This window comes from Gobius niger, assembly GCF_951799975.1.
Source record: "Gobius niger genome assembly, chromosome: 8".
Classification (NCBI taxonomy): domain Eukaryota; kingdom Metazoa; phylum Chordata; class Actinopteri; order Gobiiformes; family Gobiidae; genus Gobius; species Gobius niger.
Genome location: NC_136859.1, coordinates 6,176,708 through 6,193,132, shown reverse-complemented (window position 1 = coordinate 6,193,132; position 16,425 = coordinate 6,176,708). Strand labels below are relative to the sequence as shown.

Sequence of the window (16,425 nt, the reverse complement as noted above, 5' to 3'; positions counted from 1 at the left end):
AGCAAGAAAGAAGAGGATTTCCTGCAGGTCGATGAAAAGTTTGTCTGCGAGTCCCATTAGCCCCCCCTCCCCCATCGAAAAGCGGCTTCAAAGTGCCATTCGGTCGATGCTGGATATTGCTGCTCACTACACTAAGGTGGGGGGATGATTTTGGTTCCGGAAAATGAACCAAATTTCCATGCAATATGCAGACAGATTCTCCAACGTTTATTTTGAAGTAGAAAGAGCCGTTTTTCTTTGAGTGTAAAGTGGAAAAGTTCTGGTACTGCAAAACAAGGTGTTTTTCTCCCCCCAAAAGTGGCACCATTACGTGTTCTCTCTTTATCTCGAGCGAATGGTATAGCGGGGTTCGGTCGCCGGTGCTGCTGCACTCTCGCTGAAAGCTGCCGTGATTTTTAGACAGCTGGAGTTGCCATGGATCAAACTCAAACCCAACGAGTCCAGAAAAGCATCAAATGAGACGGATGGAGGTCCACGACTGCTATTCTCAATGAATCATAGGGTTTAGATCATAAAATGGAAGTTTTAGCTTCCTTTGTCTTGCCCAAATATCAGCTTGTGTCTCCATATGTTGACTATAAAAGCAGCAAATATAAAGTGTAGTGTTTTGGCTGGTCTTGTTGATGGTTAATGGTAGTAACTTTACACAGTTTACTAGATAGTGGTGGAGTCTTGTTCCCAAAGTTGAGAGGCTACACAATTGACTCTGTGCATAACTTCAAATCTTCAAACTCTGCTGAGACTGCTGCCCCGGATAAAGCAGAAGAAAATGACTTCCTGTTTCGTTCCAGCACACCAAAATAAAAGCATCATCTTTTTCATTAGTTCAGCAGTTCATTAGTTCAACTTTCATTCTGCCTGACTATAAACAGACAAAACACTTAAAATGTGTGTATTTAATTATCTTCTTGTAATGTTGCAAGTACCTGCCGAACTGATCAATGAGACGAGCTGTGTGCTTTTATTTTGCCGTGCTGGATGGAAACGGGAAGGACTTCTTGGCCGGTGTTGTCATGATTTGGCACAGAGTCTATTGATATTCAAGGCAACTCTTGCAAATGCTTGGAGGAAAACCGAAAATCAAGTAGTTTTGCATAAAGAACAGGCCCTCAAACAAAAGATGAAGTCTGAACGACTAATCACAGTCAAATTGGACTTGCAAATACTACAAAGGAACAATTCCTATGCGGAGAGCGGAATATCCCGTCTCCATGGGCTCTCACTTTGCTGGGTTTTACTTCAAATTGAAAAAATAAATTAAATGATGTTTTTACACTAACATGAATTTGAATTAGCCTCATTTTGAACACAGCACTCCACTAAATACTGAATAATGTGAGTTTGCTTGATCACTATGTAAAAATAACTGCAGCATCCTCAATGTAGGGGGGACTTATGATATAAATGAATGACTCAAGGGGTATGTGGGACAAAAGCGGACTCCACAACTAAGATTCTTGTATCTTTTGGTGATATTCGGATCATCTTTCAAATGTTCTGGACTTGAAAACACAAATCTACACACTTTTATCAGAAAACTTGCAATCAGTGGCTTTTCTCAAGACCCGGGAGCGCCACCTGTGACCGAACCCCGCTGCAGCTCCTTCGTTCACACGTGAGTCTGCATCCTCTGCGTGTGCCGGGAGGAGTAGTCCGACTGCGGAGACGAGTAGGAAAAGCGCGTGTTGGTGCCGTACTTCCCCAGGCCCGCCTCCGGACTCTGCTGCCCCGGCGACGTGGCCTGGCCCCCGCCCTGTCCCGTGGGGTACATCTCATACCCCTCCTCTATGGTCGGAGCGAAGCCCATCCGGTAGGTGGCGTACTGCGCGGGGTATCCGTAGTTGTCGTATCCGATGGGGGCGGCGCTCTCCATGACGCCGCAGTCTCCGGAATAGTCCGAGGGCGAGGGCAGGACAGGGTTGGGCGGCTGCTGGCTCTGCGCCCCGCGGGTGTAGGTGTTGAACTGGGCGTAGGTGTGGTGGGAGATGCGGGAGGGGGGCCGCGGGTCGTAGCAGCCGGTCCGGGAGCCTGGGATCCCGCCGGGCGCCACCGCTCCGGCGGGGGCCGCCTGGGGGCTGCTGGTGGAGGAGGGGCCCGCCGACGGGGCGCTGCTGCTGGGGTTGGAGGAGCGGAAGTCGCCCTGGTAGTGCACGGTGCGGGACTGCGGGCGCGCCTCCTCGTGGGTGGTGGCGCGGACGTTGTAGTAGCCGTTGGTGGGATCCTGGAGACAAATAAATGAATGAGGATGCATCTTTTATTGTACCATAACGATAAAGTCAAGACTGTGGTGCTACACAAAGAAAACACAAAGTCACACACAACAATGGACTAGCGGAACTCCTAGAACTGTGAGTTTTTTAGTTTTATAGTTGGGACATAGGAGAGAAGGTTTTTGGATCTCACTGAGGTTGGGGAGGTGGGCTAAGCCAAACGATTCTTTGCTGTGACACTCCTTATCCAACATGTTTGACGCACAATTGATCATGTGACCCTTTCGGTGGTTTCATATGTAAAATGATAATGGTTTATGTCAATGTTTCATGTCTGATGTCCTTTTTTTTGGTTCCAGCACACTGTTACACATTTTGGATGCACGTGCCCATTCTGTTGTGGGATAATGTCCTTATGCCTGTTGCCTGTACATTTTGTATCAGCTTTTAAGCTCTTAACTCCCGCCTGAACCGAGAGGATCTTTTTCCTCATATCATCAGATTTTTTTTCCATCATTTTTTTGTTGGGTAGTCAACTTATTTTTGTAACTTGTCAACTGTCAAATTTTTATCACATTTTTGTCATTTTTTGGTCAATTTTTTATCAATTTTTGGTCATTTTTTTTGTTACACTTTGGTACATTTTGGTCATTTTTTGGTCACGTTTTAGTAATTTTTTTGTCAAATTTTTATCACATTTTTGTCATTTTTTGGGTCATTTTTTGTCAAATTTTTTCGTCAATTTATCAATTTTTTGTATTTTTTTTTATTATTTTTTCGTCATTTTTTCGTCACATTTTTCGTCATTTTTTTGTTGATTTCTTGTGACATTTTTGTGACATTTTTTCCACTTTTTCATCAATTTTTCGTCACTTTTTTGTCACATTTCCATCATTGTTTTCGTCTCAGTTTTGTTGCTATTTTCACAGCTTTTTTCCAGAAGCTTTTGGACTGGGGTAAAGCCAAACTGGAGAAAATGTGCTCGGTTCAGGTGGGAGGTAAGGGGTTAAAATCCCCAAACAACGGCCTTTAAAAACTTGACAAAGAACAGAACATTTAGAACATTTACATTAACCTGTTATCTGCCAGCTTAGGGTTAGGGTTATTAATGATGCATATCCAAATCTCAAAGCCTATTGACTGGAGAGCTTACAGCCATATGCCAGGGGTAAGTATAAGTAAGATCACATATCCCGTTCCTTACCCTAATCACAACCCTAAACAGGTCCATTTCAAAAGTATTTAAAAACATTATGGAAAAATAACAGTTAAAATTCTATCCACCTATTTTCAGGAGCCTTATGGACCTCTAAAGTTCTGACCTCCTCGATTGGATTGTCCGATATATATAAGTTGCATCCATGTTTGTTTCCATCATGCAGCCTCGCTCTACGTCTCAGCATAAGTGGATTAGCTGATACTTCATTTAACAAGGAAATAGCAGATTTTAGGATAAACTAGGTGGAGTTAATGGGAAGTTTAGCTCCTGCCTACGAGAATGTATACAGTTTGTCAGATTCAGAAGACCTTACTTCTCCCAAGGAGCAATTCATTCGCAGCTTCCCAGCCACATATTCGTCCAGCTCATAAATACAATACATAGAAGAATAGGCCTAACACATACAAATAAGATAGCACGATAGCAAAAACCTGGAGCCATAATCGATCTAAAACGACACATTAATGATTAAAGAGATTCATCCTTGTTTGTGCTCAAAAGTTTGCATACCCTGGCAGATCTTTTGACTATTTTTTATAGATTTTGCTCATTTTTGTGTTAGTTTATTTGGACAGCGCATGTTAATGATCATCCAAAAACAAAAACAAAAAAAAGACCCTATGATCAAGAGGAATGAGCCGCTTTACCATTTACCATCTCCACAACTACCACAATAGACTCCAACCTGTCATTGATGCTAAAGAGGAGGTAATAAGAGCGGGGGTATGTAAACTTTGGATCAGGGTCATTTTGGTATTTATACAGCTTATAGGCAGAGTCTGCAAAAAAGGAGAACCTGAAGAAGGCTCCTGGATGTCAGGCAAAAAGTCTTCCATTCGAAAACTACACAGTATAGAATGATTATGTCAAATAGTTGTTCTGTAGGAAACGGGTTTTGTTGTTGAGGTGCAGATTAGTCACATTTGAAAATATTTAGTTCAGCCAATAAAGCTCTTATCGAGTGCACCAAGGTTTTGAATGAAGCCTTTTAAAGTGTTGTGACATTCCTGTGGTTCAGGTGGAAGGATTTCCAGCTATTATTCAAAGCAAAACATTAAAAACCACGCTGATGAATGAACACAAAGATCGTGCCCACATTTTGAATAATAATCATTTGGAGAAAGTGTTACCTTGAGCTCGTACTCGTCGCGGGACTCTCCTTCGCTGCGGATCTCCTGCTTCAGGTCCATGTCGTCTTTGAAGGGCTGAGTGGAGGGAGAGAGCGAAACAGAGGGCAAAAACTAAACCATCAAACAACAAAGGACACGCACGGGAGGAGGGCGGGAGCAAAGCAACGGATGGAGGAGGAGAGAGAGACGGAACGAGGGAGCAAAGGAACGAAGGAGGAGGAGGAGGAGAGAAAGAGGAGAAGACACTTTCAGAAGAACAAACAACTATAGCAGAGGGAGGGGGCCACAGTTTGAAACCAGTCCCTGTAACGGTGCTCGGCAAGGCTCCGCCAATACGTCTGCCCTCCCCCAGTGAGTGTTATGATCTAACTATATGCCTTATTTTGTATGCACATTCCGTTGTGAGAGTTCCTGCCCCCAATAGGTGGCCCGTGTTCTCTCGCTTTCATCTTAAGCGCCATCGATTGGTGCCGTGCCTGCCCAGCCGTGCAATCACCTGTCTCCAGCTGCGAGACCTGCCACCGATAAAAGTGCCACTCTCCTGCCACTCACTGGGACTTACAGCGCTGTCATCTTTTGCAAACCCAGTGGGTGTTTCTCAATTGCCAGGACCCTCGGCGTCTGAACCACTCCGGAGGAATCCACGTCATCAAAGCTCTGCCAAGTGCTGATCCATTATACCCCAGAGCCCTCGCACCCTCCGCAGTCTGGAACTTTTATTTATTCTTTGTTTTTAAACTATAAACTTTCAAATTTGCGTCCACTCCTAACACAATATAACAATGAAAGACATTAGAAGTGTTGCACGTCAAGTAAAGTGGCATAAAAACACATTCCTAATATGTCTTAAATCTAGACAAAATGGTTGGGCTTTTTAAGTCTGTGATTTTTGATTAAAACAACAGGACACTTAACCAAAACCAGTTGATGATTTCCTTCTGGCCCCTTTTTCTCGTAAAACAGTTCTATGTATAGATTGTTATTACATCATGTGATTTGACCCGTGACATGACACAGCCACTCAGTCCCGAGGTCTTTTTTTTTTTTTTTTTTTCTTTTTTTTTTTTGGTTTAATTTTTATTGAGTTTTTGCACAAGTACAAAGAAAGACAGCAGAGCTAAACGGCTCTGTCAAACAGGGTAAAACGAGACGGCAGTTGAGGGAGGGGGGTGTGCATACATTGATGGGTGGGGAGACAAAGACAACAAGAGTGGACACGTGTTTGCTTTCATTGTATAGATATTTTTCTTTGTTTTCCCCTTGGACAGAGAGTGTGGTGAGTGTGTGTGTGTGTGTGTGTGTGTGTGTGTGTGTGTGTGTGTGTGTGTGTGTGTGTGTGTGTGCGTGTGTGTGTGCGCGTGCGCGTGAGTTTTAGTAATAATAATTATGGGAATTGTCATGGTGGGTGTCAGAGGCTGGCGCTTGAGCAAGAAAGGACAAAAAAAAAAAAATAAAAAAAAAAAATAAAGAGTAAAAGTAACAAAAATTAATAATAATAAATATTAGAAAATAATAAGATAATAATAATAAAACTAAATTAATTGAAAATAAGTATTAATAATAATATTTTTTGATTCCCGAGGTCTTTCTAAATGCGCTCAGATGCAGCGAATGCAGGACACTCGGCTCTACTTTGGAGGAGCCTGATCCCAAGGAAGTCAACCTGGACTCGGGAGGAAGGATCCTGGCAATTGAGAAACACCCAGTGACTTTGTAAACTGTACAGTTGGGCATTTGACGAATGAACATCTGTTTATGGGCGTGGTTAAGTTATCTTTGCTCTTTTACTAGCCTCCTTTTGTTATCTATCCATCCATCTACCCATCTTCCATCCATTTTCCACCCATTGATCCATCCATCCATCTATCTATCCAGTTCCCATCCATCCATCTATCTATCCAGTTCCCATCCATCCATCCATCCATCCATCCAGCCATCCATCCATCCATCCATCCATCCATCCATCTATCTGATGTGGACGATGTGGACTCCCTGTAAACCAGACAGTTAACAAGGATGTCTTGAAGCACATCCTTAACGACACTGAGCGTGATTTGCACTTGAAATATCTATTTGAGCATCGGTTTGTAATGCCTCAATGTCATACTAATCGTTAAAAGCGAGGTTTTGTTCTGGCTGCCATTGAACAAGCAGTGATTTAATCCTCCTTGAGCCACGCTTTTGATTGTAACAGCTTGAAAGGTTTCCTTTCTCAGATATCGTCTCTCGTGAAGAGATCGCATCCTGTTAACATTTCTGTGATGTTTCTCTTGTTCTTTGTGTGGATGTCTTTAAATGTGGGACTGGTTTTCTCAAAATTGCACAACAAATGCATCTATGAATACAAAATTAGTAACGTAACCTAACATTTTGGTTCAAATTCTTCTATTTGTTGGTAGAATTCAATATAAAAGCAATTTGAAGTCGTTCTCAAATGTTTATACGATCAGAATCTTTTGTTTCAACTCAGCCCTATTTGGACTCTGTGTTTGTACCTTTTGAAATATTAAACAACTCAAACACCAAAAAGGCGACCATGAAAATATCTGTGGCCTTTGTGATGCTAGCGCCCCCTGGAGTCTCACCGAGTACATGGCCTTGACCATCCTGGTTGCCGCGGGAACGTTGGTTGACTCTTCCTCCAGACTGTGGCTCTCCTTGTTCACCGTCTCCACCTTAATGTCGGGCTTCCCCAGGGTGACCCCGCGGCGACCTGGAACCGAAACAACAGGAGACATGATGTAGACCAGTCAGGACTGTTACTGCGAAGCATAAACACGGATTTCCAGTCTCACGAAGGCTCACGTTACAGAGAGTGCTATAGCAAAAGTACACAGAGCCAACATGGTCCAGAGCAAAATATTTACCAGTTCTGAGTTTGGGAAATGACTGAACTTGATGATATTTATCCAATCCAACTCATGTAGAATCTTTAAAGAGGGGTTGTTATGCCCCCTCCTACCCGCCTTCCTTTTGCTCTTTTTTGCTGGGCAGCTGTTTCAATAACAAGAGATCGAGAGGTGAGGATGGCATTTCCTGGACCTTTACTTAGAAGGAGCTTTCTTAGCCGATGATTCAATTCCAAGACCATCTGGACTTTGCATGTTCTCCCTCGACTGTAGATTAAGAATGGACTAAGTATAGCCTCCTTCTTCCTGAATCAGTAAGGAACTGGCGGCAGGCTCCGGAAGTTCCATGCTCTAACGATCTTTGCTCGCAACATCATCATATTTTTTTCATTTGCGGTTTTATTTGCTAATTTAAATAAAGAGGCAGGCCTCAAAACAATAACCATGAAATCACTAGCATGAACGAGCTTCAGCTAAGCCGCGTTAAAAGATGCAGCATACAAGGGGGTGTGGCCGAGCCGAGGGGGAAGAAAATCTTAACATATTTATCACACACCAATAAAGTCAAGCCAAAATCGTGTCCATATGGATGTTTTTTCACAGCAAATTGTTCAGTAGAAGCGAAAAACCTGCACTCATCGCTAACGTAGCATGAAGCTAAGAGAAAGTCTTATCAGTCACCTTGAGTCTCTCTCTAAAACCACAAAATCAGGTTCGAGATATGGGAGCAATCATGGACTCAGACCTGAACTTAAACAGCCACATTAAAGCAATAACATCAGCAGCTTTTTACCATCTGAAAAACATGGCTAAGATCAGAGGAATAGTGTCAAAACCAGACTTAGAAAGACTTATCCATGTGTTTGTCTACAGAAGGTTAGACTACTGTAACGGCCTGCTCACTGTTAAAGCTGCAGAACAAGAACCAGGAAATACGACCATATTAGTCCAGTGCTCCGGTCTCTGCACTGATTTCCTGTCACTCAGAGAATAGACTTTAAAACAGCTCTGCTTGTTACAAGTCTTTTCTTGGTTTCGCACCAAAGTCCATCTCTGACATGTTAGAGCCGTATGAACCATCTCGGGCCCTGAGAACTTCAGGGAGGGGTCTCCTGGTGGTTCCCAGAGTCAGGACTAAACACGGTGAGGCTAAAGCTAAAATCTGGAACAGTCTTCATGAGGATGTGAGACAGGCCTCAACTCTGACAATGTTCAAATCCAGGCTGAAAACAGTTCTTTTTGCCCGTGTAATATGACTGAAAGTATTTTATCTGCGCTCCTGCTTTTTACTGTAATTGATTAATTTCATGTTGATGTTTTATTGATTTTAACTTTTTTTTTTCTAGTAATTTTATGCAACTGTGAAGCACTTTGAATTGCCTTGCCTTGAATTGTGCTCTACAAATAAACTGGTTTGTATGGGCTGTTGAACCACTTTGCTCCTCGCCATGTCTCTGTATCTTTGTCTAGTAGAAAAATGTATACATTCACAATTCTGCCTTTGTTGATGTAATGGTGGAGTAAAGGGAGAAAGTTCATTTTTTGTTTTCTCTTTGTTTTCCCTCTGGCTGTTTTGAACATGACCATATGGGCCTAAGTGCAATTCCAGAGATGCCGTCTATATCTAAAATATGCAAAACAGGACACATTTTCTTGTGCAGCTGTTAAATAACCAATAAATCACCTTAATTTTAATCTTATGGAACTCTTAGCCCTAGTCCCCAAGGAGACGCCTCAATCTAAAGTCATCTGTCTGTCGCCTTTACAGTGTTTACACAATCTATTTGCCCAATTTTATTCCATTGGATCTGATAACATGAAATCACAATGTTGGTTTGAATGTGCAATACTCTGATACCACCACCACCCCTTCACGATATTTACAAATACTACTTCTGGTACCATTACTCCATTCCCAAACACACTAAAACCGTTGATTAAACTGCCAACGTGAGTAACCGTCTTCTCTCTGTTCCCTCACAAAAACAGAAAAACCTTAAAAGTGCGATATTTCAAACGAGCCGGGGCTTATCTCGCGCTCTGCCTGTGTTTGCGGAGTCTCTCTTTCCAAAAGCCGTATCTGTTCGGTGACAGCGTTATCAGCTCCGCGGCAGAAAATCTACTGCTCACTCCCTCTCTCTCTCTCGCTGCAATCCCCCGGGAACGACGCCAGTCACCTTCATTGTCTTTCCCCTCGCGCTTCATCCCAGTGAGTCCGTGGAAAGCGCTTCTTAAGCCGCGGCGCCAGGGAGCCAGGCTGTGTGTGTGTTTTTTTACTAAATGTTAATTGACTTGCCGTGGGCTGTTGGGGGAAAAAAAAAAAAACATCGAGGAATTCATAATTGATTGCCAAAGTTGTGCTGTTTGCTGTAGAGCGGCGTTTTAGGTCGAGGATTGGTCTGTGTCAGTGCAGCAAAATGCTAAGATTTATGTGTCGACATTCTGAGGTATTGATTTCATTACTTGAGTGAAAGTAAAGTATTCAATAGTAGAAAGCACAAACCCACTTAAAGCAGTACTAAGTAACTCTTGCCCCTAGAGGCCATAAGCGCAACTGCAGGTGTCGTAGCAAGTTGCGATTTTTTTACTTATTCATTGTCTTGGAGAGTAAATACTACCCTGACAGAAAAGGCGAAGGGAGAGAGGGATATTGTGCATCCAATTACACAATGGAAATATTTTTTTTCACTCAAACTTGGCTGTAAATACTGTTTAAAGTGACGCTAGCCCGCAGTTAGCTTTGCCCGTTAGCCTATAGCTTCTTCTTCGTGATTCCATTAGTGTGTATTGGTGGCTCCAGTTCGGCAAATGTGATGTAAGTTGTGTTTCAACCACACAGATCTCACACATAGTTTTAGAAACGAGAAGGTCTTGGCTTTCAAATGAGGCATCATATTGGTATATAGGCTGTGAGCTCTTCTGTCAACACAATTTTCACAAAATTCAAATAACACATATTATGTATAATTGAAAAAAAAAAATCTCTAACCCTAAACCTAAGCTGTCATGGTTGAATAATGAACGATCACTTGTCATGGGGAAAACCTTGGGATGTAGCTCGAAATCGCAGGTCTTAGATCGTACAGTGATCGTACAAAGTAACCGTCGTACGAGCAATGGCTGCCGTTTGCTCTGCTTTGAGACCAAGACACTAGGGGGCGACACTGCCCGCCATTGCTGTAGTAGCCTACCTCCATATGTGGGTGGCAAAACAAGCTAGTTGCACTTTATACACGTACTAAGTAAACTGTAAAGCCTGGTTTCTAATGTTTTAAAACTTTCTACAGCTAGATATTACTCCTGTGATGACGCTGGGTTAGCTACAATAAATGAAACCAGGCTGGTAAGGAACATTTTAGAAATCTTGTATACGATTGACTTCAATCGGAGCTTTATCTGCCCCAAAAAATGAAGGAGAGTCCTTCTGCCTCACTCAACTACCGGTGAGTTTACGCGTTGTTTGTGGCAGCGGTCTTGTCTACTTTTTAAACTAAATTATGCGCAAATAATTGGGTCGTTGAACGTTAATTAAGACCAGTTTACCATGGATTTAAGACCAAGTAGGCCTTAAATTTGGATTCTTGAATATTAGACTTTTTCAGAATATTAGGCATTTCTGAAAACTTATGAGCCTTTTTTCTCGCCCATTTCCCACTTTACCCGTTGTTTTCGTGGCCACAACTGCCCTAAATTGATAAACACAATGATATGAGGCAAGCGAGACGGGTGAAGTGTCTTGCCTAAGGACTCAATTTTAGCCATATCGATAAACTCTTCGAAAAGGCAACCACAGAATGCCTTCTTTATTGAAAACCGAGAATAAAACTGTCAACAAAAAAAAAAGAAAAGAGGCAGTGTTTGTAAAGATGTCCCTCTCGTAGCCGGGGCATCTGTCACTGTATAATCCCACATTAGTAAAATACATCGGAGACTGCCTGGATAACGACAGGGCCTGATTTTAAACGCTCTATTTTCCTCCTCTGCCGGTGCTCCTCTGTTCCTATTTGGCAGCAGCACAGAAGAACGATTTATTAAAAACATTACCACTGGTTTTGATGTGAGCTCAATGAAAGGGAGACAGCGTGTGGGCGTCGAGAGGATGATGCATATTCATATTTATAAGGCTCCATTTGAACGCGAGCGGCTCGTGTCGTTCCGCCGAGCTAATGCGCTTTGACAGACAGACACTGGGCTCAGAGGAAACAAATGGACACATGCCTGTACTGGAAAATACAGGGCTTTGTTTTCAGGCCTAAATGAACTTGTCAAACGGCACAAAGACGGAATAAAGCGCGCTGAAAAAAGTTTTTGGGTGAAACTACTTTTTAAAAAATACATGCTTCAATTGGTAACACAATAAAATTAAGTATATTTAACTGATCTTATAATGATTAACAGACTGATACATTAAGAGTGGTGCGCAGTGAATGGGTGCTGCTGCCGGATGCTCTCTCATCGAATGCAATTTCTCCATCTGTGAGATCAATAAAGTATCATCTTATCTTATCTTATCTTATCTTATCTTATCTTATCTTATCTTATCTTATCTTATCTTATCTTATCTTATCTTATCTTATCTTATCTTATCTTATCTTATCTTATCTTATCTTATCTTATCTTATCTTATCTTATCTTATCTTATCTTAAACTAAAGAACAGAAAACCAACTTAATATTCAGATACTGGCTGTTTGACTCTAACTTAAAAAAGCTGCTTTACTCCAACTTAAAAAGAAAAAAAAAAAACGCTTAGGCTGTATCCGAATGTCCACACTATCCCCTAACCCCTCATTCACTACATAGGCCCGCACTATATAGTCGACTATATAGTCACCGATTCTGTTGGCGATTCGGACACAAGCCCACTACTTTCTCCGCGCTGCGTGACGTCACGCGCGCTGCGGCGTGCAGATATGTTTTTTTTTTTTTTTTTAATCTGAATTTATTTATTGTTACAAATGTTTATTTTATGAAACAGAACGACTGTTTTGTCATTTTTACAGGCGTTACTATCATCACAAAAAAGCAAAAAAAAAAAAAGAAAAGAAAAGTCACCCCAGCGTGAGCTCGGAGACGCCAAAGTAGGTCACAGGCAGGTGTCCGAAGCGCCAGCAGATTGAGTGCACTACATCTGCTAAAAGTTCGCGAAACTCCTGGAATAATGTAATTCTGCGATAAAGACCAACCAGACTCATGAAGACAGTGGAATATTTATGGATTAATGCGAGACAGATACGCTTTTACTTCACATGGATTTTACGTGAATGGCTTGGATTATTCCAGAGGACGCTGTCGGTCATTTAACAGCGCAAGCTAAAGGTAAGCAGCTAGCGTTAGCATCTTTTCACCGTAACCGGTTATATTTTGGTCGTTTATTCATGAGAAATACGCAACACACGACTGAAACAGCTGATTTCATTCAGTCGTGTTGTTTAGTTCAAAGACCTGTCGCTGTCAGGCTCTTCTCCGACTCTCGCAATGCATTGTGGTCTATATTGACCCGTTTAGTGACCATCGATGCTCACTACTTTTCCAGATGCATTGTGGGAAATTTCGAGTGCACTACTTTTTTCTCTCTGGACATTCGGAGACCCCTACAAAATGGCGTGAGCACTATATAGTGCACTATATAGGGAATAGTGTGGACATTCGGATACAGCCTTAATATTTAGATACCGGCTGTTTTATTCCAACTGAAAAAGAATCAGAAAACCAACTTAACACATTGAGGCCGCGCTGTTTTGAGGATTTAGCTGTTGAGAGCCAACAATCCAGACCATTATTCATGATATTTGTAGCACCACAGCGTATTCTATGTTATACCTATGGACACATGCTATGGCTCATTTGAAAGGTGAGACTCTAAACTCTCCGTAGGTGAAAACAGTTTAATTCTACGTGCCTCAGTTCCTGAGACATCTGAGCTAAACACAGGCTAATTTGGATCAGAATCACAGATTTGTTTCTAGATTCGGAGATAATTAGTGTATTATGAAACGCTTTCCTTTCTGACTAACTCCTCTCTCCTCAGGCACTAGCGCTATGGGAAGAGGCAAATGCCTAAATATATTTGTTTCAAGTCAATTTTCAACAACAACATTGTTGACACGTTCTGAAACACCGCGTGTTATCGATCTCTTTCACTAATCACTGCGTGTGCATTTAAACAGTCTGGTTCTCGGATTGAAGACTTTAACAGGATGTTTCTCCGTCGTCCTTGGACCGATTTTAACCATTTAACAAAACGTTAAAATCAAAACTGTTTCGATCTGTCCATGGGAACACAAACATTTATATGGTTAGTCTGGTGTTATAAGTGATTTGCCTCAGGTGCACTGTGGAGCGCGTCAGACTGTTTTCAATGCAGGCTAGCTGATACCATAGCATTGCACTAGCCTAGCACAAGCCTAGCGCCACGAAACTGTTCAAATATAAGAACTGCATGAATTACAAAAATACATATCTCCAGAAATCAGCAACACTCTGGATAACTAGGAAATGAGGCCCTATGTCAAAAATCCTGAAATATCCCTTTAAGTAAAAATCATCTTAACTTAATTGTATGTAACAAATTGAACCCATTGAACCCATTGAACCAATTGAAGACATTTTTAAGGAGATTCAAGAAACTTCTTGCCCCTAACCAGGCTGACTGAATTAAGGACCTTCAGAAGCGTCTTCCAATTAATTCAAACAGTAGCTTTAAAACGATTGTTGTTCAACTCAACAAACAGAGCTGAAGTGAAGGCACAGCAAGTGAACAAGCGGAAAAAACAAATCAATCTGACACCTTTGCTGAAGATTATTAAAGACAAATGTGTTGTGAGTTTCCTTCCATTTGATGTTTTCGGATAAAACAGACTTTTTATGCAGAAAAACTTCCAAAGATGCTGATAGTTTCTGACTCTGACACGAAATCAAAGTAATTGATCGAGCCAAGTTTAAATTTATGGTTTCATTAACATATTAGTTATAAAGATTTGTTCAGAGGGGATTTTAAAACATTTAAAAAGTTTCCCTAATCACCTGATGTTTTTGCAAAGAGTGTAATAAAAAAAACTATTTTGAGAAAAAGGGCTTCTGGAAAAGATCCCCGCCCTGTGGTGTCTCCCACAAAGAAAATGACCATATTTGGACGGCGTAGCACTGTTAAGGGGGTTCATTTATTTATAAGGGCGTATGAAAGAGACGCTGCACTCACTGCCTTTCCTCTGGCGGTACAGGAAGAAGCCCAGAGCCAGCAGCAACAGGATGAGCAGCAGAGAGGAGCCCACTGTCCCGCCGGCGATGATGCCCACCGGGACGGTTTCTGAGGAGAGAGAGGGACAAGTTACACGGCGATGCCAAACTCAATATCATGTTTGTGTGAGTCAGTGTCATTTATCTGCTGTATTTTCACAACATGGCATTGGTTTTGATATAACGCTTTACTGGACGGTTTACTTTGCTCTTAATTTTGGTTAATGGTAAATGGACTGATCTTATATGACTCTTTTCTACCTTTATCAGGCCCAAAGCGCTTTACAGTAAGGAACCAATCACCCATTCACTCTCTCAGTCATTCGACACTGGAGGCAAGTCGGGTGAAGTGTCTTGCCACAGCTGCCCTGGGGTGGGTTAAGTGTTCTTTATTGTAAGGCTAGACGAGGGGTGTCAAACTCATTTTGGGTCGGGGGCCGCATATAATAGAGAAAATGTTTCCAATAAATGAATAATAATAATCTGTGATTTGGTCAAAGCCCCAATTTAACTGCAGCTTCATTAATAACAACGGCTTACACTTGTATTGCACTTTACAAGCCTGTGTCACAAGTTCCTTAACTTGTGACACAGGCAGGGGCCGGATTAAATCATCTCTTGGGCCGTTTCAGGCCCACGAGCCATATATCTGACACCCCTGGGCTAGTAGACGCTAGGCGAACAGAAGGAAAAACATTTTGAAAGATATTAATGGCTCTCACTGATATGAATATGAGACATTACATGCGACAAGAAGACACTTAATAAATTGCCCACATTTTCAGTAAAGAAATCTAAATAGTGGGAAAGGGCCAGGTTTAAATGTATGGTTTTATTTGGATCATATATTCGTTACAAAGATATCTTTCAAAGTTACATTATGGAAACCTTGCTCAGTTTTTGAATAAGTAATTCGTTATTTGTGAAAAATTCTGGAAAAAAAAAAAAAGTTTCAACTTGTTTTTTGGCAGCAGTTCAAAAGCACAATAAATGAGGCAGGAAATAGATATCATAATAACACCCCCTGTCCAGTCCAAGACTGGAAAGTTTTCAGTCTATAGGAGATACCCAAGTTTCGATATTAGAGTGAGTGACTGTAAAGAAAACCTCATTGAAAAAAAAAACATGTCCTAAACTGTCTGCACATTTGGCTGTATATTCTCCTGTCTTTAGCCGCTGCTGTCTCCCAGAAAAAAAATGACCATATATGGATTACGGTGTCATCTCGGTCACAGCCTTTCCTGCTACACTTAGATACCAAACATGTCAATATTAGTGGGAAAGATGAGGGAGTGCATGATGAGGTTAGTTTTTTTTACTCTAAGATGTTTCGGTATAAACTAGCTCCGCAGTGCGTTATTGTGTTCTCTCTCTCACCCCTCTCCTCCAGCGTGATGATCATGGTCCCGGGCCCGAAGGCGTTCCAGGCCGTGCAGTTGTACGGGGAGTGGAAGTCCGACTCCATCACGTTGTTGATGGTGAGCGTGGACAGCACGGCGCCCCCTTGTGTCGGGGGCTTGCTCTGCTCCACCGTGTAGCGCTCCATCAGGGTGCCCTTCTCCTTCTCCCACACGTTCTCCTTCCACGCCCACACCTACAGCAGAAAGCACAAACCTCACCTTTACCTTCCATTCATCACCTGGACAAGCCATTTATCATTTGAAAACAAAGAACCACAAATATAGAGTCTGAGCTTCGATATCCAGGCCTGCAGAAGCCCTGGTTTTGGGACAGGTGCAGGGATTTCGGTCACAAGCGTTTAAATCAGGCGGTGCGTTT

General features: G+C 42.0%; 1 protein-coding gene across 3 annotated transcripts in view; it reads right to left on the bottom strand.

The window, feature by feature from the left end:
• Positions 1-1,071: 1,071 nt before the first annotated feature.
• Positions 1,072-16,425, bottom strand: part of kirrel1b (kirre like nephrin family adhesion molecule 1b) — a 224,307-nt gene continuing 208,953 nt past the window's right edge. Inside the window, exons 11-15 of one of the 3 annotated variants that reach the window (XM_079561018.1) lie at positions 16,024-16,240; positions 14,609-14,716; positions 7,145-7,272; positions 4,560-4,670; positions 1,072-2,221 (exon numbers count right to left, since the gene is read on the bottom strand). In XM_079561018.1, the coding sequence (XP_079417144.1) occupies positions 1,610-2,221; positions 4,560-4,670; positions 7,145-7,272; positions 14,609-14,716; positions 16,024-16,240 (1,176 nt within the window). In that variant the 3' untranslated portion in view covers positions 1,072-1,609. The remainder of the gene's footprint in view (positions 2,222-4,559; positions 4,671-7,144; positions 7,273-14,608; positions 14,717-16,023; positions 16,241-16,425) is intronic. The other 2 variants (XM_079561020.1, XM_079561019.1) reach the window with 2 other exon arrangements.